At 46.7% G+C, this 27,984-nt stretch overlaps 1 protein-coding gene across 1 annotated transcript in view; it reads left to right on the forward strand.

Moving 5' to 3' along the window:
• Window positions 1-27,984, forward strand: part of LOC119391859 (fatty acid synthase) — a 306,146-nt gene that overhangs the window by 95,418 nt on the left and 182,744 nt on the right. The window contains exons 5-7 of the mRNA XM_037659508.1: window positions 12,862-12,984; window positions 14,320-14,553; window positions 22,966-23,267. Coding sequence (XP_037515436.1) covers window positions 12,862-12,984; window positions 14,320-14,553; window positions 22,966-23,267 — 659 coding nt within the window. The remainder of the gene's footprint in view (window positions 1-12,861; window positions 12,985-14,319; window positions 14,554-22,965; window positions 23,268-27,984) is intronic.

The following is a 27,984-nucleotide window of genomic DNA, read 5'->3' on the forward strand; positions in this document are numbered from 1 at the left end:
CCAGACGAGGCGCTACCGAAGTGAAATGGCACAAAGCTTCGCGCCGCATGCGCGCGCGAAGAACAAAAAACAGAAAAAAAGAAAGAAACGTGAGGAGGGAGTCGTTCCCGCGGCGGCGCGATCGTCGTAGCTAGGCTGGCTAGGCCTCGTGAACGCCACTTCTCAAGTGATCAGCTGTGTCGGTCGTGTGTGCGCGTTTTGTACCCGCAGCCTCGCTGTGTTCTCGCCGCTGGATGTGATATGCGTGCTTTGACGACAGTGCGACATGCTACGCTGCGAGTGCGATAATCGCGACGGCCTGTCGACTCAAGCGAGCGTGCCGCTGTGCATTACCAAGCAGATGATGGGCACCCTGCGTGCTCGGCACAGTCAGGAACAAAAATGGTAAGTAATACTGATGTTATCTCTCTTTGCGAGCCCTTATCGTCGCTTATGCACCTGTAGATGACCTTCTGCACATTGCGTCGCTTGAAAAGTGCAATGGAAAGCAAAAAAAAAAAAGAAAAGAAAATCGGCATGTCAAGCTTGCGAAATGCCCGCCAGCGCACAATGAGCGTGGCATGTAACCCGTGCCGTACATTACACGCATGTCATTCATTGTTTCCATGTTACCAGCTGTCATTTATGTACGTCATACAGTCACGTCACGCTATACCAATCTTGGTATGATATCAAGTTAGAGAACCGGACACGAGTGCACCAGGCTCCATGCCGTAAATGACATGCATGTCGTTATTTTTATGTTACTATATGTCATTTATGTTCGTCGCACAATCACGTCACGCTATATCAATTTAGGTGTATGTCAAGCTAGCGAACCGGCCGCGAGCGCACCATGAGCGTGGCGTGTGTACATGACATGCATGTCATTATTTTCATGTTGCCAGCTGTCATTTATGTTGGACGTACAGTCACACTGCACAATACCAATTTTGCTGTATATGAAGCAGGCGAAACGGCCACTAGCGCTCCCGAGACCATGTTGTCAAAATAACGCCATACATGACAAGCGTGTCATGATTTGCACGTTAGAAACTGTCGTTTATGTGCGTCATACACTCTTGTGACGCCATACCTATTTTGGTAAATATCAAGTTAACGAAACAGTCGCAAGAGAACCAAGGGAGTGACGTGTAAATCATGTCGTTAATGAAATGCATATCATGATTTTCAAGTTAAGACCCATCATTCATGTTCTTCATGCAGTCCATTAACGAAACAACCACACGAGCTATGAGTCGTAGGCGGCTAGATAGATAGGTAAATAGATCCATTCAAAGTCGTAGAAGTGTTTAACAAATGCTTTGCGTTTAAGTCGTTAAACTCAGATAGCAATGATGTGTGATGCATGTTTTGGAACTTCTGTGAATATCACTCATGCTTCATACGACCAGTCAATCGACCCAGGAGTGCGCCCTGATCAAGTTGTTTGCACGATATAATTTTCTTGCCTGCGATAAAGCATGAATGAGGCTTGATGCTTTCAGGGAATATACATTAGAGCAAAAGGTCACGGTTATCACATTGTCACATGATGGAATGTGCATAAAGGACAACTTTGTTTTCGGTTTATTCTTTTCTCCAACTTCACTTGTTTGTTTTAATCCTTCGTCATCGTGTCAATTTGCGCACATTGACATGTGACAAGACCATGCGCTCTCATTTTGCAGCATCTACCTTGGATGCAGTCAACTACCCTGGACATCTTTCTCCCGCCATGCAACTGTGAGAACCCACCGAAGCACAGATTGTCAGGAAGTGAGAAGACTTTTCGGCAACAATTTTGCATTGCGCACTCTGCCCGTCTCCTGAAATAGCATATTAAGGTACATAAGCACTGTACCTTCATATATATGCAGCAAGGAACAGTGAAATAGCATATCAAGGTACATTAACATCATTAGCTTGGATTCATTTAGCTAGAACGAATAAATCATGTTAAAGCTATACAATGACGGCCATATCATGTGACAGACATCTGCTAAGTGCAGTGTGTATTGTGAAGCACATGCGTTTTATGGTATTGAATGAATGGATAAATGTTTATTTTAGCAAAATACAGGAAATGGGCCTCAAGTGAAAAGCGACAATGGTAGCTTGAAAAGTGCACAAGGCCCAGTAGAGCAAAAAGAGAGACAGAGCAGCAGAAACATGTGCACGTTCAAAGGCAAAACATATACGCATACAAAAAGAAACATGAAAGACAAAGCAGAAGAAACGTGCACATTCAAAGGCAAAACACCTACGCCATCTGCAAAGTGACAAAATCAAAAAGGGTGAACATTTACGCTAGTGAAAACAATGAAAATTAAAAACAGTGAAAACAGAAAAGAAGGAACGGCCATTCAACGGCACTGAAGGAATGCAACTTCATTGGTCACGTATCAACAGTGGAATTTCTCAAGGTTACATGTGCATATTCTTAGCCATGAGGAGATGTGCAAGGCTAATTTAATCACATTGATATAAGTCAGCTGTTGAGTCTGTTGAACCAGATTGTTGAATCATCTTGTTTATTCCCTCGTTAATTGGCTGTTTTGCATTATGTTTTCATAGTTTTATGACCAATACACAGTATCATGACTGTTGACACAATTTGACAAGGTGAAAGCGCTGTTATTGTGCCCAGGCCTTAGTTTATCCTCATTAGAAGTGCGCTGTTTATTTTTGCCTTGCCATGGTTCAGCGCCAAGTTGCCCAATCTTCACTCCTAAACAGAATAGGTGCAGTTAATCAAGACCTTGCTAACATTCACAACCCTTTTAAAGTGTACTTATAATGATAACTTTACTGACATCAAAAACTACCTACATAAGGGTAAACATGGCAAGAGTACACTTCTCGTCGTGTTTCGCATTTTTTACATCCGTTTGTTTTTCGCCCTGTGCACACGAAGTGAAACGCTCACAAGGAAATACTTAGCAGCATCTCAATTTTGTATTTATTTCGTGTTTTGACAAAATGCCTGCAATAAGGATACTCAAGTGCGAATCTTCGGTAAGACATTCATTTTTATGTATACAGATATCTTAGTGGACTTCTTTTTTGTGTAATTTTCAGGAATACACTTCTGGCAAAGCAGCAAGTGTTGCTTGTCCACCAGTCTGTGTTCAAGACAAGTGTATTGTGGGCATGAGTGTCGGCAGGATTTTGTCTTGGGGGTGCAAGGCGGCGTAACGTGCCGGCCTGGTGAGCAGGAGAGCATTGGTGTAGCTTGGGTGGAGTAAAGTGCTGGTGTGTCTTGATGGCGGCAGGTGCCCTTTGTGCAAACCCCTGCCGACACCCATGATTGTGGGAACACCCTGATGTGCCTCACTTTACACTATGTCGAACAGCTCATACATCTTACCACATTTAGGCCAACACTGGTATTGGTGCAGAGTGTTATGCGCAATACTGCGTGCAACCTTTCTGATATCGTGTGCATTTGAAAATTTCGCATTGTTTAAAAAGACGCTGAGTGGACCCAGTGTTATTCAGCAAACATAAGTCTCAACAGGGGCAGCTGGGCGAGTTGGTGTATATTTATAGTTAAAGAGGGTGCAAAAAAAGTCACAGCACAGAGAAATGAAGGGGACAGGATGACGCGCTTCTGGCAACTGAAGTTTAATTGAAACCACAGAAAGATGTGAACACACAGTACGAAAAAATTGCAAGACTAAACAATCACACATCCACAGAGTAATAGGGAGCAGACAGGACAATGCGCTACTAGTAACTGAAGTGTAATCAAAACCACAGAAATATATAAACACACATGACAAAAAAAGCCAAGCACATGTTCAACTTCAGTTGTTAATAGTGTGTCATTCCGTCCCCTTTGTTGCTACGTGTTCTGATTTCATTTTCACGTTTTCCTTACCTATGAACTGAACTCCTGACTGTTTCACAGTCTGTATATATGTGTGGTCAATTTTTATTCATCCTCATGGCATATCAATTCCTTGGATTCATGGTGCAAAGCGACCAGTCACTATTTACAGGATTTTTTATTTAGTGACTGTGATTGCCTAATTGCAAGTTGACATTGCAGCCATGGTGCTTGGATTATTTTCAATGTGATAATTATGCGTAAGCCATCAGGTGAGGAATTAAGGATGAACTTTTGAGTTACAGATGGCACTAGCTGGCATAAAAACATTGAAGCATGGCTGTACTTGTTATGCATATTAGAAGTATTGGTACATTGCAGTCACGTGATTATGCCGACAAGTTCCCAAGCACACTTCCAGAAATTTACGATGGCTTCCAGGTATCTGTGAGTAAAAATGTACAGCAACATATGAAGGCAACCTTGTAATTTTGTGGGCATTGCTGAATGCTTTTATGCACCTTGGTAAGTGGACCTACAGTCAACACCACAGGTCTATTTTGGGCTTTTTTGTAGGAAACTCAACTCCAAAATCATGTGCGACATGTTTTGATGCCATAGGGCAAACTAATGCAATAGAAAACTGTACAACTGCCTGTCTACACGGTTTTATATTTCCCAAAAGTGATGCTAGCCTTATTGTACTAATTAGTTGCCTTCGTGTGTAGGCTGACACCAAGTTCCTTGGGTAGCTTATTTTTTTGGATTGTACTTACATACTGGCACGGTGAAGTGCACAAGTTAGTGCGCATCATGACGAGATTTTACACCCTACTTTCGTATTGCTTTGCTGTTGTGAATTATGTATAGTGCTTAGGCTGTACTGTATATGTTGTTCCACGTGTTCAGTTTTGGGAGTAGTTTCTGTGCACGACGATAGAAATATATATCTATATCCTTACATTGACACGAGAACTGCTGCTGTTTGGTTCCAATAAAATGTTGCAACCACTGGTTCTTGCATCAATTGAAGTATGACCACTTGTCGTGCATGCAAATTGAAGAAATGAATTTGTGCTTGCAAAACAAATTGCTGAAACACTGCCTGCTCAATGTAACTGCTTGTGTTTTATTACCAAACACATTGAACAGATGATTCGCAGATTATGACACATTGTAGAAGATAGGCAACAGAAAGTTAGACAGAAAGTCATCACTGTGTTCTAACGTAGAATGGGTGATCTTTTATCAATAGTAGCATAATTGAAGGTTGTGGTTGTATACCTAAAGTTTAACGTAGTGTGCAGGTGGACGAGGGAGTGCACATAGGATAGCTTTTCCAGTTTTCTGCATATTTGCTACAGTCCTCGTTTTTCTGTGTTACGACTGTGAAATTCTGAATTGCAAACAAGCCAACCTCTCTGCTGCTGTGGTGAAGTAATTCAACAGAACCATATTTTCTCAAGAACAGCTGTTCCATTGAGGAAGAGGGTAATGCTTTTTTTAATGGGTACTGCATCATCTGTCTGAGGGGAGGGCCAAGTACACATGGACGTTCACAAGAGAGAAGTGCAAGTACATTAACTTTTTTGTTTTGTGGGAGACCTGTCACTGGTAAACTGGGGAGGTTGTCGTTGACCTTGGGGCACGCGTTAGGCATTCGCTTTAACGCGTTGGCGTGATGCTTACCAATAAAAGCTAATTAGTAAAAAATGTGGGTAGTATCCGAGTATGAACGCAAATAAATACTGAATATGCGTTGTAGAGAATCACTGAATGGCGTGCTAAAGCATGCATTGCGAATAAGCGCTAAATGCGGAAATAGATAAGCGTTCAGCTGCTCAGAAGGCGCTGCTGCCCCTAGCTGCGTGCAGCTCGCGGCTGTACGCGCGCATTCAACGCACTTTATGTAGGCGCGTTACAATGTCCTTGTAACTCTGGAATTTTCTGCGTGTGTAATTTTCATATGCGAACGCAGGCGGTCCGCGCTAAAGAGTGCATTGCGAATAAGCGCTAATTGCGGAAACAGAATTTTATTCAGCTGCTCAGAGCGCGCTGCTGCCCCTGCGTGCAGCTCGTGGCAGTACGCGCGCATTAAATGCACTTAATGTAGGCGCGGTACAATGTTCTAAGTCGGGCATCTGCGTGTGTAACTTTCATATGAGAACGCAGGCGGTCTTCGAACCGCTCATAACACCCTGCCGCATCTGGACGCGCGCAGTTCGTGGCTGCAGAAATAACGAAAATTGCTCCACAGCATACGCTCATGGAATGCACATACGTTCGCTCATCTGAAGATACCTTTGTCAAGCTGGTATTCAGGAATTTAGCGCGAGTGAAGAGGGCACACGTTTATAATTTTTATAGCGGCACGACACGGTGAACCGGAGAATTCGGAGCCGAGGGTGTTTACGTCGATCGGCTCGGCCTGCATGACGCCCCACAAAAATATGTATTGACCTTCCGCAAGAGCAAACACACGCCGATGGTACAAGAACAGAAGTTCGAAGTTGTGCCGACGGGTTACCAGCCGCTTTGTACATACATTGGTACATATATAAGCCCACGAAAAAAGCAAGCTTGCAAGTGGTGGTGCTGTGGTGTAATGGTTATAGTGCTTGCTTTAAGTGCGTGTGGTCGCGAGTTCGATTCCTGTGTCGTGCGTACTTGTATGCAAATGTCATTGTTGTGCATAAATACTTTGGTGTCCATTTTCTATTATGTCCTAGTGATGAATAGTAGCGGAAATTAACCGGTAAACGTAACATAGTGCCTAAAATATACTTTTTTTTTCATTTCGCGACCGATCTAGGGCCTCGTAGAAAAGGAGGCTTTAACAGCTCTCAAAGAAGCAGAAAAACCCTCAATGCGCTCTGTTCAAGCCCCCAAAATGGGTTACATAAAAACACCAACTTTACCTCCAAAAGGAGGCTTTAAAAGCTCTCAAAAGAACCAGAAAAACTTCCAATGCGCTCCGTTCAAGCCCTCAAAATGAGTTCAATAAAAACACAAATTTACCTCCTTAGTTCCGTCTAATCACTCCCTCTTTTTGAACCTCCTTTTGAACCTCCTTTCGAAGGGGGTTTTGCGTAGTACCTTTAGGATGCACGCTGCGCAACGAGCCCAATACTCCCTAAAAGGCTCAAACCCGTTTGCAGTGTAAGGCAGATTACTTTCAGAAGAGCGCATTATTTTCATTAGAAATCAGCATCAGTAACAACAGTTATCACTTTTCTGTAATACACTTCCAGACTAATATTTTTACGACACGCCTGACAATGACCGCAATGTAACCGGTTAGAAGATATTATCTAGTGTACCACATCCGCCGCCATGGCTACAAGTGACTCGTTCTTGCGCGACCAGGTCTACGCATAGCTAAAAAGTAAACTGAGTGGAGGATCAGTTGGCGCCGTCTGGTGTGAGAGCATCTCACGCGCAATTGAAAGGCTGCAAGCTTGGTTCCCACCAGCAGCGAGTTGTTTTGAAAGAGAAGCTTGCATTGGCTACAACGGCGACCTATGACGCCGTTGCAGTGCTCACGCCGAAACCAGTTTCTCCCAGAGCAGAGCACTGTAGGGGGATGCTTCGCGAGTCAAGCCGCTGCTCCGGCTCGTTTGGTGACTCGCGAAAAGAGTGAAAGTAGCGAAAAGAGTGAAAGCCTCTCTTTTTTCTAATTTGGCTATAGCCTTGTCGCAGAGCAGTTTTGAACGAATGGTGCAGAGTACTTGATAACGCCACAAAGGGTGTGAAGCTCTTGCTTGTTACTTAGTGTCAGATCCTCAACTTAAACGCGCAGTGTTTTATTCCTTGGCTGGACATAATCCTAGATCACTTTTGTTATCTAGGATCCTACAGAACTTTTGTACGATGCAGTCTTTTCCATTGAGACATAATGCTGGTGTGTATATGCTTATTACATATACCCTGCATGTTCTGTACTATACACCAGAGCACGCCTGTCTCGCACCCAGGCTGCTGGCGAGCCGAGCGGATACCCTCGCACGCAGACGCCGGGCTGGCCGGGCTGCCAAGGCGCGCGTGGGTTACGCCTAGTAAACAGGGCAAGCTGCAGTTCTGAGGCCTAAAAGTGTGAAAATGTACCCGTTCACGCCGCTTCAGCGTATAAGAGCTCGTCTGGGCACTACTGCGTCGTCTTTGGATGCCAAAACAAGCAGCGCAAGAGGAGGATATTACTTAGCGTTGTCTGCGACGATCACGACGCGCCATGGGAATAGTACCGGTGCGGTGTTCTCAGCTTCGTCGAGAGTAGATAACTGTGATTCAAGCAGAAAAGCTAGGAGCCGAGTGAAAATGCGCGAGTAAGTACACTAACTGCGTGTAATCTGCAGTGTGATGCCCACCTATTTCATATTACGAACATAATTTGCATGACACGCAGCTGTGTTGAAGGCAGGCGCGAGCTTTGTGAGGGTGTGAAAATGTAGTTCAAGGTAGCGCTTTCAAGCACAAGCAATCAGCATGCTTTGCCCCTTTCAACGTAGTATTAAGCTTTAGTGATTTTGATGGCATCCATGCCTTCAAGATTTCGTCTTCAAAAGGTAATAAATGGTAGGGTGTTCCTCGACAGCAGGCCAGAATTTCGTGCTTCCATTTCAGTGTTTGATGTCCGCAAATTTATTTGGAGACAAGGCATAGCAGTGTCTTTTACGTCGCAGGCGTAGCGCTACTCAAGCAGCACATATTTACACAGCACATATTTACACAGCAGATATTTAATAAAAGGCAGCTGGATACCGCCCATTTCAATACCGGCTTAACTAAGAGTAGCATAGTTTCGCTTGTAAAGCATCATCGTTACAAGATCAAAATCGCGCAGATAGCTTCCAAAAGGATCGATGAACGAAACTGCAGGTGATACTCTCTGATAGCATGCTTTTGTGAGCAAGGCGCATTATTGTAAGAGCGCTCGTGAAGCAAAAGTTACGTTGCGCGAAACCACCCGTAAAGCGTCCTCTAATTATGACGCGATGCATGTTGAAATGATGAGTTTTCACAAAACTTTGTGCACAACTTGTAATATGGGGAAACAAACATCGTTTCACTCTTTCGGACGTTTTCTTTTTTTTTTTTTTACGAATGTAACGGCGTACGTACCTGGCGAGGTTGCTTCCGTAGCCTGCTCAGCACGTACTGTATACACTGTAGAATTGCATGAGCAAGGTCTTCTTGATGTTCCAATAAAAAGAGCAAAAGTGTCCAGGCTAGAAAAGACGCGAAACACGCTGTCCGACGGGCTCAGTTTCGCAAGTTTCACGTTTGCTCTGTGTAGCGTCTGCTGGCGTCATAGAGTTTCCTACAATACTTACTAGATGGAACTCTGGCGCTAGTGTCTATGGGAGCTGCAATGCATCGCGCTTCAGCCAGCATGGGAATCATGGGTAGTACACGGATTTGTCTAAACTTCGTTCTTTCGGCTCCGTTTGGCTCCGCGTAGCCTGCATCCGCTTTGTCGCAAAACGAAGTTCAGCAAAAGTCAGCAGTTCCACTTCACCACTTTAACTTCTTTAGCCTCACCGATTCAAATCTGGTCACGAAGTTCACAAGGATCCATTCTTTTATCCGAAAGAAAACGAAAACATAGCAATAAACAACGCCACAAGTGCGTTCGAAGCCCACAAGCACGAAGACTAGGCAAATCCGTGTACTACCCATCATTCCCATGGTGGCTGAACGATCGCAGCGCCAGAGTTCCCTCTAGGTCATTTTAGGAAACTCTATGGCTGGCATGGCAGCGCGCATATTGTTTCTTCGCGGTGCGATAGATGGCGCGACGCGCGATGCAAATATACGCGCGATGCAGGCCACCACTACATCATCATCATCATCATCATATGGCGCTGCGCATGGAATTCGCTGTGTTCCGCTCCATGGAGGAAGGAAAAATAAGGAGAGGCCCTGACGTCACATTTGTGAAGCCTCCACATCGCAAACACCCGCATCGCCTCCTAGCAAAGGAGCCTCGAAACATTTCGCGATTTCCGCCGTGTCGTTTGCAAGCGCATGCGCGATTCGAGCCTTTTTTTTTTTTCGCCGTGCAAGCGGCGCCGCGGCGCAGTCGATTCACGCATGCTGCTCCTTGTGTGTGTTCTTTAGGAAAGCTACGCAATGCCCAGCTGTTGCGTATGGTTGCGTATACCCGGTGCAAATCTCGTGCACTGCGGAAAGTACCGGGTGTCACTTTTCATGTGTACGTACACGTTCGCTTCATTGCTGAACACTAATGCATGGTATTTGCATGCGAAGCTCTCGGTTGTGCGCTCTGTTGCTTCTTACTCATTGTGTCAACTCAGAACACACGTGAACTTTTGTTTTTGGCGTCTGGCGCGCCGTACATAACATGCGCCGAAGGCATCGTACGTTTTTAGAGGCTGTGTCGTTCAAAGAAAGGGCAATAAATTTATGTTGTTGTTATCGGACCACGTGAGGTATGTATTGTGCGGTGTGCGCTCACTGCGTGCTTGTTATGTGCGTACTGGAATTGTTATGTGCGTACAAAGAACCGCTAATCCGGCAACAGATCGGGAAATTGGGCTACGAGAAAGGGAAGGCCTAACGCCCAGCAGAACGGGTAAGTCACTGCTAGGTGAGTTCGAATACGATGATGCAGGCGCTGAACGTTTTTGATCACGGCACGTACCGGTATTCTGTACCGTTGCACAAAAACGCTCCACAAAGAATTTCAGCACGCAGCGCTCGGGCCTGCCACGCACGAACAGCCTGGCAAACGTCTGCTTGCAACATTTTACTGCGCGCGAACCGCATAATACGCGCTAAGTTTACGCCGGGACTACTAATCTGCGCAGAAGCTAACCACCGCGGAGAGCACGCCGCGGGGCGTCTGCTGTTTTGTTTGCCCCCATACCGGTTTGTTTGCCCCATAAATCTGATGTCACTTCCGCCACACTTTTCGCAATGCATTGAAATACGATAGGGCCTCTCCTTAGTATTCCTTCCTCCATGTTCCGCTCTATATATGATTCGAAGGATTATTATGTGCACTTCTTCCTCGTTCATCCAATGGTCATAGCTTGTTTTGTCACTGCAGCGGAGGCCTGCTTGCAGTTGGTGACGGGAGCGTCTGTTAGGTAATCGCGCTCCCCAGTATTGTAGCTCGTTGTAAATAGTTCGAGATGAATTTCACGCTCTGGTAGCTTCTAAAACGGCTTCAACATTACGTAGGTGCTAATCAAACGTACGACTAGCGTGTCCCGTTCGTACGGTTAGGGCTATTGGAAATCTTACCGATATGGCGCATGCCGCCCTGCTTAAATGTTACAGCAGAGATGTCGTGGTCGAGGTTTTCCGTGTGTCGCAGATATAAAATTTTCATAATCATCAACCGGCACGCGCTCAATGACCGCCGATGCATTCTGTACAGATGGTTAACGATAGAAGCTGAAGCTTGCCCACCAGCGCTGCTGTGATCCAGACTTGCGCGACTTAGTGCAAGCTGCGCTAAGTTTGTAAACACAACGAATGTTTTCAATATTGTGTATATTTATGGTTATGTCGAACCCTCATTACGTCTTTAACTCTTGTGTCCACAGTGCGTTTAAAAGGGCTTGTGCAGATGCGATGCGTAGAAGTTGTAGAATATTCACCAAAATACCCTTTGAGGGTATGTAACGTCAGGTCAGTATATCTAACATGAATTACTCGACCACTTGCATTTGTTGTTATGGTGCTATTAAAATAATACTAAACAACTTCCCTCGACAAGCATGTTCTAAAACGCGCATATCAGGAGAGAGTAGTCGGAACGTTTGTATGAGGTATATGGGATATACGCTGAATCCTTGCTGTTTATTACGCCGCTTTCACTGCTGCTGCTGTAGCAGTAAAAAAGTGAGTCCAAGTTCCGCTACACGCGGAAGTGAGAGAGGGAGAAGGCTCTTTAATGAAAAACAGGGAATTCTGCTGGCGTACCTAAAGGCGCCTACATGCTACTCTGTATAGGGGAGGGGAGTGAGGACAGAAAGGCCCTAGGAGGAGGAGGGCAGAAACGGAGAAAGATGCGAGTTCATGTGCATGATATAGAAGCCCAAGTAAATGAACCTCGTATTGAATTTCAATGGAACCTGTCGACGAACTTGCCTATACATAAATATCCAGTTGCGAACTGAGCGTCATGATAGTGTCACCAAACTCAAACTCTCTGTGATAAATTCAAAAATCTCTGTAATAAAATCAAACTCTCTGTAGATAAATTCCTGTGAAAGAATACCCTAATAAACGGTGCCTACAATAAACACGCATATAGACGTCACTTGAAATCTCGCAACCTAAAATTGCTCTGTTCCCCTTTCCGCGGGCAGAAAAGTGCACTGGGCCCTCGAACAAAGGAAGCACGTGTTTTTACAGCGGCGCTGTTATGCTTTTGTGTTATGTCGGTACGCGTCCGCCAAAACTATCATCATCAACAATGGTCTCGACCTTTCTAGCGAGTGCAACGCTATAACCCGCCGGCGCGCGTTCTCTTCGTCCTCTTCTTTATCTTCTGCTTCGGTCACCGAACATGTGCGCCCGGTGCGCGCAATTCCGCAGCGCCTATTTGTTCGGCGTGGGATGCAATACCTCGGATGGCCGAGAGAACGAGTACAGAGAGAGAGAACCAAAGACAGGAACAGATAGTGAGAAAGAAAGCGAAGAAAGACAGAAAAGGACAGAAAGACAGAGAAAGTAATACACAGAGAACGAGATATATAGAGAAAAACCGACGCAGCAAGAGACAGAGTCAAAGAGAGAGAGCGAGAGAAATAAATAGAGAGAGAGAAAGGGATAGAAACAAATGGACAGAGAGAGAAAGAAAGCAGTTCAAAGAATGAGAGACAATAAAGAGATAGAGAAGATAGAAAGAAAGACAAATGTAAAGAGAAACAAGCAAGGCCTGTTGTTCCTTCAGGCTTGGCACCGCTATGGGGCGAAGCTGCCCCAATTTGTTCCTGAACGCACGCTACTAAAACGTAGAAAAGACCATCATAACAGCCGTACTGTCAGCACTAACAACAAAACTTTTCCAAGTGCAGCTGATGGCTACGCGCGGAGCGAAACTGTGGGCGCCTTCTTCCTTCAACGAGCCCGTGCGGCTCGTCGAATCTACTGCAAGGTTGTCCACACCAAAATCAATGCCGATGGCTACAAAAGTGAAGGTGAGACCAAAACACTCTGCTCAGATAGGTGCGATTGCTACTAGGTGGTTTTTGGAGATGTGCACTTTGCTTACTGTTTCCATATTACATGATGCATGCTCCGGTGCTTCAGTGACCTATTGCGATATACGTGCCAATGCTTTGGAGTGTATTTATAACCATAACGAACGCACTATCAATGTAAGCGAAGATACAGCCAGTTGGAAGGTTTTATGTTATAAAATAGACCCTGCGGGTGGAGCGACGTCGTCAGCCTGGCAGGGCTTCTAATAACCACACTGTAATAAATTCCCCCTTGTGCGGGCGACATCGAAGGCGTCATGCAAGGGCCAGCCTCTACCTGCCCACGTGGGGTTTTCACATGCGCGCTGCAAGCATGGGTTGGTGGCAAAAACAATGCTGCTGTAGCTGTTGGATATGGCTACACTACAATTTGAAATGTGATATGACCAAAAAATACTTCTCGCAATATTGCGAACTTATCGATTTAACGAAATAATTCGAACGTGGAGCTTCAACTATTACTAAAATCTGACGTATTTTGATAAATATTCACTTTGTATAAGCCTACTGTACTACTCTGCCGAAACGGAAATCCGAACATTATATAGCGATTGTACACCACTATGAACTGTTGGAAATATTTGCATTGTTAGAATACTGCCCCATACCGATGAGAGCGCGCATCGCTGCTGCGTACACTACAAGAAAGAAAAACATATATGTTACTATTTTTGGTGAGTTTTGACTTGCTCCACACATAACTCTATAGATATACACCTTAACTCATTGTGTATGTGGCCCAGTAGGTGCTTATCTGAGAGTGAAACAACACGCAGAGCGGGTCAACAGAATGAGAGCACACAGACACAGCGCTAAGCAAAAAAAAAGGTCATCTGTGTGTCAGCGCTGTGTCTGTGTGCTCTAATTCTGCTGCCGTATTTTCGTGCGCTGATTCATGCTCACATTAACCCTCTCTTCGACATCATTATACTGTCGTCGGAGAGTCATTGTAGGCGCGACTCGCCAAAAGAGAGTTAGCGTGTATATTTAAAGAGTGGCATGTCACCACTCACCAGAAATAGTAGTATTTTTTTTTCTGTTATAGTGCAGTCCGCGCGGGCAGCCTACTCCATCGTGTGTTGGCTACGTTTTTCGAAAGCAAACTTGTTCAGGGTACTGCCTATCGGAGCATGCGTAGCCTAAAGCAATAGAAAGAATGGATTGCTCTTCAAAAGCGGCAGCCTTAAAAAGCGGCTTCATTTTCTCGGGCAAACTACCAACAATGGCCCGCACTGAGCAATTGGTCATATGGTCATCTGCCTTCTGTTACAGGAATATCTTTTCCATCAGCAATACTCCAGGAAAAACTCCTTCGTGAAGTCTACGCTGAAAGCAACGTGGACCCAAGGCATGTGCACTACATTGAGGCTCATGGCACAGGAACGAAAGCGGGCGACCCGACAGAGTTAGCAGCCTTGAGCAAAGTATTCTGCGGGCCGAAACGAAGTAAAGCCCTGAAGATAGGATCTGTGAAGAGTAATCTTGGTCATAACGAAGCAGCGTCAGGTAAGAAGAGCGTTTTTAGTTTAAGGTTATTTCTCTGAGTGGCACGTGAATGAGGTTAGGTTAAACTCACCTTCATATTTTTGGACCATACTAAGAAAACGTTCCTGATCTTTCGACTAGACTCCCGTAAACGTGTACGCCCAATTACATCGTGCTGTATGCAATAGAAAGTTTGCCAACTCCCGTCAAAAGCAGCCGAAAATCGCTCGCTCTGTCCTTCGGATTATCGTCATAACCTACGCAGCAACGCAACCGATAGGTATTGCATGCGGTTTTGACTGCGAGAACATTCTCAGATAGTATTGTGGCTCATTCCAATTATAACAATTAACGACCAACGTTGTTTACTGTGATACAAAAATACCTAAGTATATTTCATGTTCGCTCTTCCACTCTCGGTCGTCTGCTTAATGTTCCATTTTTTTACGCTCATGTTAAACGGAATCAGGCGCGCTATATTCATATTCTCGCAAAGCTTGTAATGACTGGCATGGGTAGCTGGTGATTGTGGTGTTCTAAAATGCCCTCTTCACCCACAGCTTCCGCGGAGCGAGGAAATAATGAATAAAACAAAGTAAACTGTCTTTCTGGGACGGGAACCCTGTACCTCCGGTCCGAAAGCGAGTGCCTTGAAAACTGCGCCACGCGCTGATGCTTGCCTATTGTGTACTGGACTGAAGCACACGAATGCTTTCCACCGGCTATGCAAAACACAAATGGGAAGCAGTACGCTTGCTACGGAGGCTTCATTGAAGTATTTTGTGCTGGTAGACTAAAAGCGATCTGCTGGACGACGCTTAAGGTCGGCATCAGGAAGTGCACTTGCAGGAAAATTCCGACTTGGAGAAATTGAATTCCTAACCCACGATTCCATGACCGCGCGCTGGCCTTTTCATTGAGCCGTTCGAGAGGCTGATGAACGCTGGGAAGAACACAGACACCATGTCGATTTAGCCCTAAAACTGCATTCCGGGGACGGCCGCAACCTAGAAAGAAAGAAAGAAAGAAAGAAAGAAAGAAAGAGAGAAAGAAAGAAAGAAAGAAAGAAAGAAAGAAAGAGAGAAAGAAAGAAAGAAAGAAGGAAAGAAAATCAGCACGTCAGGCACGCCCACGTCAAGCTTCGCTCGCCTGCATTTCCCCAATTGGGGAACAGCTCCTGATTTCTTTTTCAAACAGTTCATCCCAGGATCAGCCCCATGTGTCACACTGAGCAGTCGTATTTCTTTCAGTGTATGGACTTCTTCTGCATGCTAGCTCTCTTTTAAAGCAGTCGCCTCGGTTTTTTGCTACCAGCAGTGATGCGAAATGTAACATCTGGGAGAGCGTATTCGCCGAGAACGCTCGCCTACAGCACCACCTGCGCTACATGTCAGTCTCACGTCGCGAAGACGGGTTGAGTCATTGTTACTTTGCTGGATTCAAACTGGTCGAGCTATCTTCGTTTTTTCTACCTCCATGAGACCGGCTTTGCGGGTGATGGCATAAGGTGCTGCCGACGACCTAATCGAAAATAGCGGTGATTAAATTAAACAAGTACCAAGAGAACATGTCTGAAGCTGCGGCGCTCGTTGAAATAGCGTTCGTACGGGGATTCGTGCGCTCGCCACACTGTATATTTTTTCTGTACAGGTTTCAGCACACTGCGGGAACCAAACAAGATATGATGCCTTTTGTAGGATGTAATAACTGAAGGAAACTCCACTGATATTTGAACAACTCGCAGTCGTTCAGCACAAGGTGGTTCGTGAGGCAGTGTAGTCGAATACTGGCGTCCTCATATTACCACGTTTCTAAGATGTGCACACCCCCGTGTCAGTCAGACGATGACGCTCTGCGCAGTAACCTTTCTTAAACATATCATATATAACTGCGTACATATTCACAAAAATGAATAAATAAAATATACAGCATTTGAAGGCGACCATCTAGGATGCTTCCTTGAGCATATTTCTTTCTTTTTTGTTTAGTATTAATACAATGAACTTTCTTTGAAAAGCTTATCCAACTTCCCACTTATTCTAGTTCAATGTGTGATGCGTAGCACACCTGGTTGCATTTACAACTTCTCAAGTCCTACCAGCATCATGTACGCGATAAATATTGTCACATGGGTGTCGCGATGGAGACAGCAAAATCAGCCGGTAAACATGAGAAAGCTTTATTATTATAGTCCACAAAACTATGTAACTGAACGCTTAAGCAAAACACGCCGTACAGCCGCCCATTTTTTCAACCTGAACGCGCGAGCGTCGGCCGCCATGTCGATAAGCGCCGTATAGCGGAGCGCAGCGGCACCATGAAAGTGAATTGCGCGTGCCTGCAGTGAACAGTCCAGTGCCGCTTTCGTACGCCAAGGCCCATATACAAAACAAACCCAACTTCGCCTGCTTTTATGTCCTGCTTTTGGCTTGCCTTGGCAGATATATTTGTTGCCGCAGGAAAGTGCTGAGTGACCCACAGAAAAAAGAAAAAAAGGACAGTGCTGATACGCACGTATATCTACTCTATATCAGACCCCTTCCCTTTCACGCGCAACCACTTGATCTTTTTTTATAACTTTAGGGCAACGTTCGGAAAAGAAAAATAGCATGACAATAACGGTGCTCAAAAAAAAACCCGGGGTGGTGTACGGTTCCCGGAACGGCCTAGCAGAAAACAGCTTCACAGGACTGCTCATCACATGCACGCGCTTATTCTCGTCAATTTCGCCGCTGTGCTCTGTTACAGGGCGCATATCTCGGCGTTCGACGCTCGCGTGTTCAAGTTAAAAAAAAATGGTTGGCTGTACACTGGCAGCGGCAATCACAGTAATCGTCGGCCTGTAATCTGCTCGTCTGGGAAATGCTTCAGCTTTTATAGATGCCTTATGAAACCGATATGGTTGGTGCTCGCGCGTTAATTCTAGAATAAACATTTTTAACCGAACAGGTGGAAACAAGAGCGAAGTTTCTAAACATTGTGGCCTGAGACAAGCGGTGGCTACACGTGTATCGGGTCGGGTACATAAGTATAGAAAACGTGGCGGATCCCCGCGTATCCGGAAACGATAAAACACGATAGTGAAACGTTTCTTCATAGTAGTGCTTATTGTGTAGTGATATATGAGAGCTAGTACAATGCTATGGATGCATATTGTTGACGCCTAGATGCACATCTCCATCGCGATGACTAACGCTCACGATCCTGATTTAACCGTTATGGTAGATGAAGTTGTTATCATATACCTGGACACAGCGTATTGTGAATCCCGCGCAAAGATGACATCAACAAGCACGTAATAAACACTGGTACTCGATATGCGCTTCTTCCAAGTGTCGTCAATTAAGGAGGGAAACGGCGCGGTGTGCGCTCCCAAGTAATAGGGTAACCTACGCCTGTGCTCATGCATACGCTACCACACCGTGCTTCAGAAACACTGGAGGCAGATGTTCGTAGCTTGAGCCGCAAACGCGCTCAGGCGTTACACGTCCCGCTGGCTTCTGTCTCGCCGAACCAAGGCACGGCATTCGCCCGTCGACAGCACTGCCTTTCTGCAGAGCTTATTGCAGCAGTTTTATTAGTCGGTGCTATCACACTCGAAGCAGTCGGTGGCGGAAAAACACCGTTGGTACATGTGGAAGCAGCACTACTCTGACAACGAGCCGTGACACGCTAACACGAAGCGAAAGGCAAAGATCGTAACTATGTCTAGGGCGAGTCCGAATGCCAGCGAGGCTTGTGTTTCTCGCTGGCATCGATAGGCTTTAATCATCACCTCCGAGATTGCGCAAAATCTCCGAGGTTATGCTTTAATTGCGTCGTCCCCCAATCGTTCCCTATCGGCACTAGTTAGTGTCATGACACATTACTTCACGTCACTGCTCAAACGCGGCGGCACCGCCTCACCCAGCGCCAACAGAGAGAGCCGCGCGAGAGAGAATGTGTAAGAGATATCAAGCGCGTTTGTGGAGTGCTGCGCGCGAGCCTCGGTTGCTTAGTCGATAGTGCGCCGGGCGCTTATTGTTGCGAACCCAGCGGTCATGGGTTCGATTACCGGTGGCGGACGTTTTTCTTATAGTTTCTTCCTTTCTCATTCGTTCGCGTCTATGTTATCAGCGTCATATCCATGACGGAAATACGTCAATGAATTCTTGGTGCACCCGGGATAAAACACTTTCGTGTAAAAAAGAAGCGCGGGTGGCAGTATGCTACACTTTTAGTTTTCTAAAAAAATATTCAAACATGCTTTAGGCACTGCATTCTGGGACTTGTACATTACTTCATCTACGACGGCGGACACAGGGCAGCATAAATATAATACACACATAGGGTGCTATGCACGATGGCCTGAGCTTCCCGAGAACAGGAGTTTGTTCCGAGCTCTTGCACTACGGCGGTCATAATAGGAAGACAGTGCGAAGCGCGCAATATCAGCGTTGATAGAAACAGCTACAAGAACGAGCATGACGTCACACTCGCATTTGCAGCGGCTTTCGAAGGAACACCACGTGCGAATCCGTCAGCGCCGCCACTCAGTCAACATTTCAACAGTGCATCGACGTATGCGTGATTGTCGCGCTGTCTTTTTGACAACTCAACATCGCGGCTCCCACAGGCGTGTTCGTGGGCGTTTGTCCTCTTTCGGGCAAGTTCTTTTGTTCCACCTGCAGCATGAAAATTTCCACTCTCGAAGGCAACAAGGGCGCACACGCGGCACTTTCGTGCAGCTTGTTTGACTTCTCACGAACATTACAGGTAAATAAATGAACTGGTTACTGGTACTTACATTACACGTCTGAATGTTTTTCTTCACTAACGAATCGGTAGAGAAAATGCCTCCTTAAACAAGTAAATAGTAACATTTCTCGCAGCAAATGCCACCAGAGGCGCTTGCTTCATGGTTATGAGTGGTGCGTCTTGAGCGCGGTGAGGCTGAATGCGAGACATCGCGAGCACGTGATGATACAATCTTCAGTTATTCGTGCGTATGTGCATAGACTGCGCGATAATCTCGTAGATGAATCATGCCGCTCGCTGGGTTGCGGCGTGAGCACTGCTCTTCGTCAAACGTAAACACGGTGAGCGGACCTGATCTTTGCCGCGGGCGTCTGCCAATCAAACTGATTGACGCTCGAACTCGGGTAAAAACTCTTTCATTCTGAAAAGGCCCTAGTTCAACTCGTCAGTGTCATAGTGCCGGTGTGCCTGTAGCGTTTCATGCGGTGAACGCTAAGCAGCAGCTTCTTTGTATATAAAATAATTTGGTCAGCTTGCACTACTCTGCAAGGCTGAAGCCACCGGAGAAGCTTGCGACCACCTAGCTCCTAGCTTCCAGCTTTTTACGTGGCTCGTCTAGTCAGTCTGCTCGGTCTGTTTTGGAGTGAAGAGCACGTCAGTGCTTTCTCAAATTTGATACTTTTATTAGGTATTTAATAGTTAACATGCTATTGAATAGTTCTGTTGTAATTGGCAATGATTTAATTACCCCCCCGTCAATTCCTTAGGTGTAATCAATGAGGTCTTAAATATGGAGCTAATTAGCACAAACCGAATAACATAGTCCTAATTATAATGACCTTAGTGAGTAAATCCCCACTAGCTCGGCTTTAATTAGTGCGTCCCTAATTAGCGTCGTGATAATTAGCATGGTCTGAATGATCTCGGTCGTAGCTTCACACGGCTTCATTACCATGGTCTTAGCAAGATGTACTATATTAACTCGGTCTTAGCATGACCTGGCAAATTAGCCTAGTCATAGTATGGCCTGACTCAATTAGCTAGGTACACCAACCAGCCAATTAGCTAATCAGCCGGGCGCACGCACTAGGGGAGCGAGCACACGATGAATAAGAGGACGAATAGGGAATGTACTGGTCGACCATGATCATTGCACACGTGGCCTCGGCGTCAGCACTGTGGCCACTGAGATTAGCTCCGCCCGAGCGCCTTACGACGCCGCGGCCGGAGCTAATATCAGACACCACTGTGCTGACTGTTCTAAAGGATACTTAGTGCAGACATTAAACGCTTGAAAATAAATTTGAACAGCCCGTACCTCTTGAATATATAATTAGTAAAAATATGACGCTTTTCTTGCATGGGCACAGTTCTTTAATCAGTGGAACGACGAACAAATGAAAGAAGATGCCACTGGTTTGAAGACCCCACCCAATTTTGTCGACCGCCCTTGACGTGACTCCGCGTTTCTCCGCCACGAATGTAACGCACCACGCTGAGGGATGGATTTGACCTTTCCGTACTGTTAGCTCGCTCAAAAGGGGGTCTCGCCAGAGCTCGTAAAGTTTCCGAGTTTCGGCAAACTCGAGCCATCCTGCACAGCACCCTTGGTACATATATCAGGTGTTCTCCCCACAACGAGAGTTAGCCTCACACAAGTTGTGGCGTGCATTTTATAGGATTGCATTCCTTCCGGCTGCGCCTGTGCACACTAGAAGTGTACTTTGAAAAAAGAACCACGTTGATTGCGCTTATTCCTATAGCCTGCGTTCTTATGTCAGCAACTTTTGAAAAATGGATGCAGAGTTCTGCAGACACTGCTGCAACTCACCGCGTTAAATACTGCGCAGTAAAGCCGAAATTTATTTATTTGTTTGTTTATTTATTTCAGAAGTACTGCCGGCCTTTCATACGAGGCATTTGGCAGGGGTGGGTGGCATATAGATACATAGGGTTTTAGCATAAGATATGTATTTATAAGCCTAGGATCGTTAAAGAACTCCTGTTAAATGTCACTTTTTTCATGGGTCGCATCCAGGTAGCATTTGTGGGAGAGTTTTTTTTTTCAGTTGTAGTATCGAAAACAACACCTTTTTCTCAATTTGTGGGACACTTCCGCTCAATGTTCGAACGTAAAACTTTGCACTGAGGCTATTTGATATCGTCACATTAAAGGCATTTTATGCTGCCTCAAACTTTGTTGAATTTAGCCATGATGGCCCCGCAACTTGTGAATGACAACGAACGCGCTTGCGTGGAACACCTTTATGCATTATTCGGGTATCCTAAATATATAGTAGTCAGTTCATTTTCACAATTCCACAACGAGCAGGTAAAATCGTAAAGACACCTTGAAATAAAATTTGGCCAGGATATCTATTAGCCAAGTCGGCAAAGACTTATCTACACGACCATACACCAATATATACTTATATGCAAAATTCTTTGTCTATGCAACGACAACTACCGCACTCTCGCCAGGCAAATTATCAGAAATGGGTGCAGCATATCTACTGTCTTTTCATGGCAATAAATACTGTGGTGGATTGTTCTATCAAAATTATATGTTCGCAGTGGCACGCGGTGCACATTTAACGTTGGTGGCTGTTACGAAGATGTTTCCCCGATCGTTTTCGCATGTTGCACATGTAGGCGCGCACATTCACCCCTGTCTATCTCATTCATGGCATGTTGCATTTCCTTTTGAGCCGTGAAGTACAGTGGTCAACATTCACGTCTGGAACGATGGAGCGTCGCTCGTAACTGCGTGAGCGATATCTGCAGTCGGTAATAAGCCACACCTGAGCACGCGCGGCTCCACCGAAGCGCCTGCTTTGCACTTTTCGTCCCTGTTTAGCACAAAGGATACAACAACTGCTTTGGCCGTCGGAAGCGCTCTCAACGGTTTAGCACAAAAAGAAAAAACGCGTAAAAAACAAAACAAAAACACGAGCGAATCGTTCTCGGCGCTTCATGCAAGCTGTGCTGCATGCTTATACTCCGTTCGTGGTATCATTTTTCCAACACCAGATCTGTACCTCCCCATAAGCTGAATAAAGTCAACTATTCAGTTGACAGTGCTTCTGACGACCAAAGCAGCTGTCGTGGCCGCGGCGATAAACAAGGACGGAAACTGCAAGGCAGGCACGTCAGTGGAGGCGCGCATGCTCAGATGTGCCCCATTTCGACCTGTGCTGTGCTGTTCCGAGAGCGACGCTCGGTCGTTCTAGGCATGAGTGTTCGCCACTGTACGAATGAGTTAAGATTCTCGGATATTCCTTATTTTAGAAGGAAGGCACGTAGCATTTGACGTTGTATGTGATAGCGATTCAACAGTTATTTTACTAGTGCAAGTCAAGTGTTGTTTTTAAATTAATTTTTGTAATTAATATCTTATAGTACCAGCCACTTTTAACGCACGTGTTTTAAATGTAGTTAGCGTTTGCTCAACAACAGATTTACCTTACAAAGGGGCATAGCTTCCAAGGCATTATTTACGCCTTTGCCGTACCAAACAGCCCTTACATTGGAGTACATACGTTTATCGCAATGAGTCACCATATATTCATCATTATCAAAATTTTCCATATATGGTGACGTCTCTAGCTTGTATTTGGCATATGCACGGTCTGTCAATGTTTTCATGACTTACTCATTTTTCGCCCGCCCACATTTCTTTCTAACGATGTCCTTCAGGTGTTTCGTCACTGGCCAAAGTCATTTTGGCTATGGAGACTGGAATCATCGCTGGTGACCTGCATTTTAACCAGCCCAACCCCAATATTCCATCATTGCACGATGGTAGTATTGAAATTGTGGATAAGAACACACCTCTGCCTGATGGCCCGATTGGAGTAAATTCCTTTGGTTTCGGAGGTACGAATGCGCACGCAATTCTGGAACCAATACCAGGGCCTTACGCGAATGCCACTGCACGCGGTAAGGTGGAGCTGCCGAGACTTGTTCTTCTGGCTGGAAGAACGAAAGAGTCGCTTGAGGTAAGTGCTCTGTTGCGAATGCGATGCTATGACGTAAAATCTTGTTAGTATAACTCCTCGTTTCTTACTGTCGTTTCTGCTCTCTAGCATAGTTACTGTTTGTCGAATCAGAATTAATGTCAAAGGACAATATCTGTGGACAATAAGGGAACTTACGGCTACATATAAAAGAAATTTCGGAGGGAGGGGGGACTAATGGACGATGGTACAGGTGACGACGTTCTGAGAATACTTGAAGAGAAAATGGGAAAATAGCAAGAAGTGCAAAAGTAGAGAGGTCAAGAAGACGATCTTCTAATTACCGAACTTACGTCCGCTATGTGAATGGGAATGTGAAGGAGAATATATGGACTGACTACGATGTCACACAAATTCAGTGTTCCTACAAAAGCCGCACTCTTTGGAAAGCGTTTCGACTCGTCAACAACAGGGGCGTAGCCAAGGGGGGGTTTGGGGGGTTCAACCCCCCCTCCCCCAGAAATTTTTCAATGTTGCTTGCATATGCAGGGTGTTTCAAGAAATGTGTCCAGTACTTTTTTTAAAAATCACAGAAAGGAGGTATCTGCGTGCTACCTCCGGCGTTACCTTTACTGTGGGAGAGGGTATTTTGAGATGCGTACAAACATTAATTACGGCAGTAATTATAGAAATTAAGAAAATTAACTTTTTAACCAATGGAAATAAGTGGTCGAGTCAAATGGGCGAATGGAAGTCCTTCCTGAGAATAGCCTATAGCCGATTTGAAATTTTTTGGAAGACGGCCACTGGTAATCACCGCGGAGCGATGAAATCTGGCTAATTTTGCTGGCGATACCGAACCCTACGCTCCAAAAAGCCCGTCTGCCGTTCACCGCGGAAGCGCCCTCAGTGACGACACTGTTTCCCTCGCACGGGGATGGGGGGGGGGGGGGAGGAGGATAAGCGTTGCCACGAAACGAACGGATGATAACGGCGCTAGCTTATCCTCCTCCCCCCTCCCCGTGCGAGGGAAACAGTGTCGTCACGGAGGGCGTTTCCGAAGTGAATGGCAGACGCGCTTTTTGGTGCATAGGTTTCGGTATCGCCAGCAAAATTAGCCAAATTTCATCGCTCCGCTGTGATTACCAGTGGCCGCCTTTCAGAAATTTCAAAGCGGCTATGGGCTATTCTCCGGAAGGGCTTCCATTCGACTCGACCACTTAGTTCCACTGGTTAAAAAGTTAATTTTCTTAATTTCTATATTTACTGCCGTAATTAATGTTTGTACGCATCTCAAAATGCCCTCTCCCACAGTAAAGGTAACGCCGCAGGTAGCACGCAGATACCTCCTTTCTGTGATTTTTAAAAAATACTGGACACATTTCTTGAAACACCCTGTATATACATGCACACATACAAACACACGCACGAACATACATCATGTATGGTTGAACCCCCCCCCCCCGAAAAAATTTCTGGCTACGCCCCTGCTCAAGAAATCGTGGCCCTCATCGGATAAATTTTATCTTGAAATATATTAAGCTAGAGCCTACTCTAGTTATTCTGGTCCCCAAAGAAATTTGCTGGATGTCGTAACTAGGGCAGGTGCATGACCGATGTTCGATGAATTGAAGCAACTATGTGGTATAAATCAGTGTGTCGGCACAAAACAGGAGGAATACATGCTCGCAAAAACAACACCAAGTCGTGGGCGGCGGAGCAGGATTGCGTCCCGATAGAAAGAACATGTTGGTTTTTAAAGGCTCAAAAAAGTTCCGAGAATTTGGAGCCGGCTGATACAACCATATTGCTCTGTAATGCTTTTCGCTTTGCTGAACTATTCAAATTATAGAGAAGCATTGGAACGCTGTAATGGGCCGTCCTCTCGAGCACCTTCTAGTGGGTCGCCCTCTTCGCCTCTTCTGGGAGAGGACGCCCCTCGTGCTCGTGCTCGTGAGAGTCTGCGCTCCGTCGTGACTTGTGCATCGTCGCCGTCGATCCAGCCGTCAACAAACGCCTTTACAAAGTGGTGGAGAGTGCTGTACATCACCACAACTTCGGTCTCCATTCGATGCCCCTGGAGCCCCCATCCCGTACCGTGTCATCTACCATGCCGCAAGACGCCGCTCAGCAACCGCTGCCTCCTGCCCCGACCGCTTCTCCCGGTGTACTCCGTATCCGCGACCCTTCTGTCTTCACCGGCGCGAATGGCACCGACGTGGAGGACTGGCTCGCGATTTACAAACGGGTGAGTGTTCCCAATAAATGGGACGAAGCAGGCAAGCTGACCAACTTGGTTTTCTACCTCGCGGGTGTAATGTGGCAGGCGTGTGGTACAACAACCATGCATCCGATTTCCCGACATGGTTCGATTTCAAGACCGCCATCGTCGACGTGTTTGGCCGTCCTGCTGTTCGTAAGCTGCAAGCCGAACAGAGTTTATGTGAAGGAGCTCAGCAGGCAGGGGAATCGTTCACGAGCTACATTGAAGACATCCTTGACCTGTGCAAGAAAGCCGACCCGAGTATGTCGGAGTCTGACAGAATCAGGAATGTTCTGAAAGGCATCGACGACGATGCCTTCAACATGCTGCTGGCCAAAAATCCTCGCACAGTGGCAGAGGTCATTACCATGTGCCAAAGCTACGAGGAGCTGCGCCGGCAGTGCTTGATGACCCGTAGACCGGCATCACGCGATGCTGATCTCGCGGGCTTGTCGGCCATTCCTGACCACTCCACCTTGCTCGCCGAAATCAAGTCGTTCGTGCGTGAGGAAATTGCCCGCCAGGTCTCTCTACTGGCTTTCGCTCCACCGCAGCATGTTGACCAGCCGCCAACTACACTTCTGCCTCCTCTGCGCCGAGAGAGTCAGCAAGAAATCGCGGAGGTCATTCCTGAATACCATCAGCCGCCTACAGTTCCTGCGCCACTAAGCTACGCGTAAGCTGTAGCCAGGCGGCCCCCAGCGATTCCTGTGGCTGGCCCGCGAAGTTACGCCGAAGCCATCGTCGGTCCGCAAGCCTTCGACGTGGCTGTGCCACCTACATACGTCGACGTCGTCCCCAAGCCCCGACTGCTGCCCACAATGCACTCATATCAGCAGCCGCCTCGTCCATCCCGTTCTGCGACATGGATGGGACCCGCGAACCGTTGGCGCACTTCCGACAACCGCCCCATTTGCTTTGCGTGCGGTTGCGCTGGTCACGTCGCACGCTACTGCAATCGCGTGCAGCCGCCTCGGGTCGCATTAACCGTCACCAGCTCATGAAGCCGCCCTTATTATGACCAAGCGCCGCCTATGTCACTGACGTCCCGCCCCGCACCATCTACCCGCCGTTCACCGTCTCCAGGACGTCGCTCACTATCGCCGATGCGGCCACGTCCGGCCTCACGCGACCAGGAAAACTAGTCGTTGCACTCCACGAGGCAAGGGCTGCGACGCTATCGAACTGCGAAAGCCCTCAGCGAAGCCCCTCGAACGTGATAGACGTGTTTGTAGACGGTGTTCGCGCGTCTGCCCTTATCGACACCGGAGCCGCCGTATCCGTTATGGACGCCAAGTTTAGCCGATTACTGCGAAAAGTGACGACGCCGCTTTCCGGGCTCTCCCTCCGTACAGCCAACGCCCAAAATATTCACCCTACAGCGGTGTGCACAGCCCGCGTCACTATTCAGGATGCTCTGTACGCCGTCGAATTGATCATAATTCCTGCCTGCTCTCGCGACTTCATCCTAGGATGGGATTTTCTCTCCCGCCACGACGCCGTCATTCATTGCGCACCAGCCAAAATAGAGTTCTCACCAGTCTCTGATTTGGCGCCGGCAGACAGTTCATCGGCTGCGGGCAAGGTACTTGTCAAAGACGACACCAAGGTGCCTACAAACTCGTCGACGGCGGTGTCAGTGTACTGCGCCAGTCTCTCCGAGACCGTTACACTTCTCTCGCCATCTGACCGTGTCTGCACGAGGAAAGGCGTGCTGGTGCCTTTCGCGACCGTGCAAGTCACTCGGGGCAGTACGTCAACTTTTGTTATCAACCCATCTCCGTACAGTGTTATGTTGGTGCGAGGGGAATGTCTCGGCAGCGTGGAACCCCTCGAAGAAGCATATGTTATGGATGAACCAGATGAAATGCACTGCCAGAGTTCCAGCACGCTCGGCGCTGTTTTGACGTCTGGTTCATCACCCGCTGATATATTTGGTTCCTCCATTGCTGACGACCTTACACTCGTCCAGCGTTCCCAGCTTCTGGGTCTGTTGGACGAATTTCGCTCTTCTTTCGATGTCGCTCACACTTCTTTCGGCCGCACGTCCGCCGTTACGCATCGCATCGAAACTGGCGCCCAGCTGCCACTGCGGCAATTTACGTATCGCGTATCTCCTACAGAACGCCGTGTAATCAACGAGCAAGTCGACGGCATGCTTCGACGCGATGTTATTCCACCTTCTAACAGCCCCTGGGCGTCTCCTGTCGTTCTTGTTGCGAATGACGGTTCTGTGCGGTTCTGTGTGGACTACCGACGACTCAACAAGATCACACGTAAGAACGTGTATCCACTACCGCGATTAGACGACGCGATTGACAGCCTGCAAGGAGCAGAATTCTTTTCATCTCTCGATTTGCGCACAGGGTACTGGCAAGTACCCATGGCTCATGACGCTCGACCGAAGACCACCTTACTCACGCCCGACGGCTTGTACGAATTCAACGTCATGCCGTTTGGGCTGTGTAATGCGCCCGCCACCTTTGAGCGCATGAT

This window comes from Rhipicephalus sanguineus, chromosome 4, assembly GCF_013339695.2.
Source record: "Rhipicephalus sanguineus isolate Rsan-2018 chromosome 4, BIME_Rsan_1.4, whole genome shotgun sequence".
Classification (NCBI taxonomy): Eukaryota; Metazoa; Arthropoda; class Arachnida; order Ixodida; family Ixodidae; genus Rhipicephalus; species Rhipicephalus sanguineus.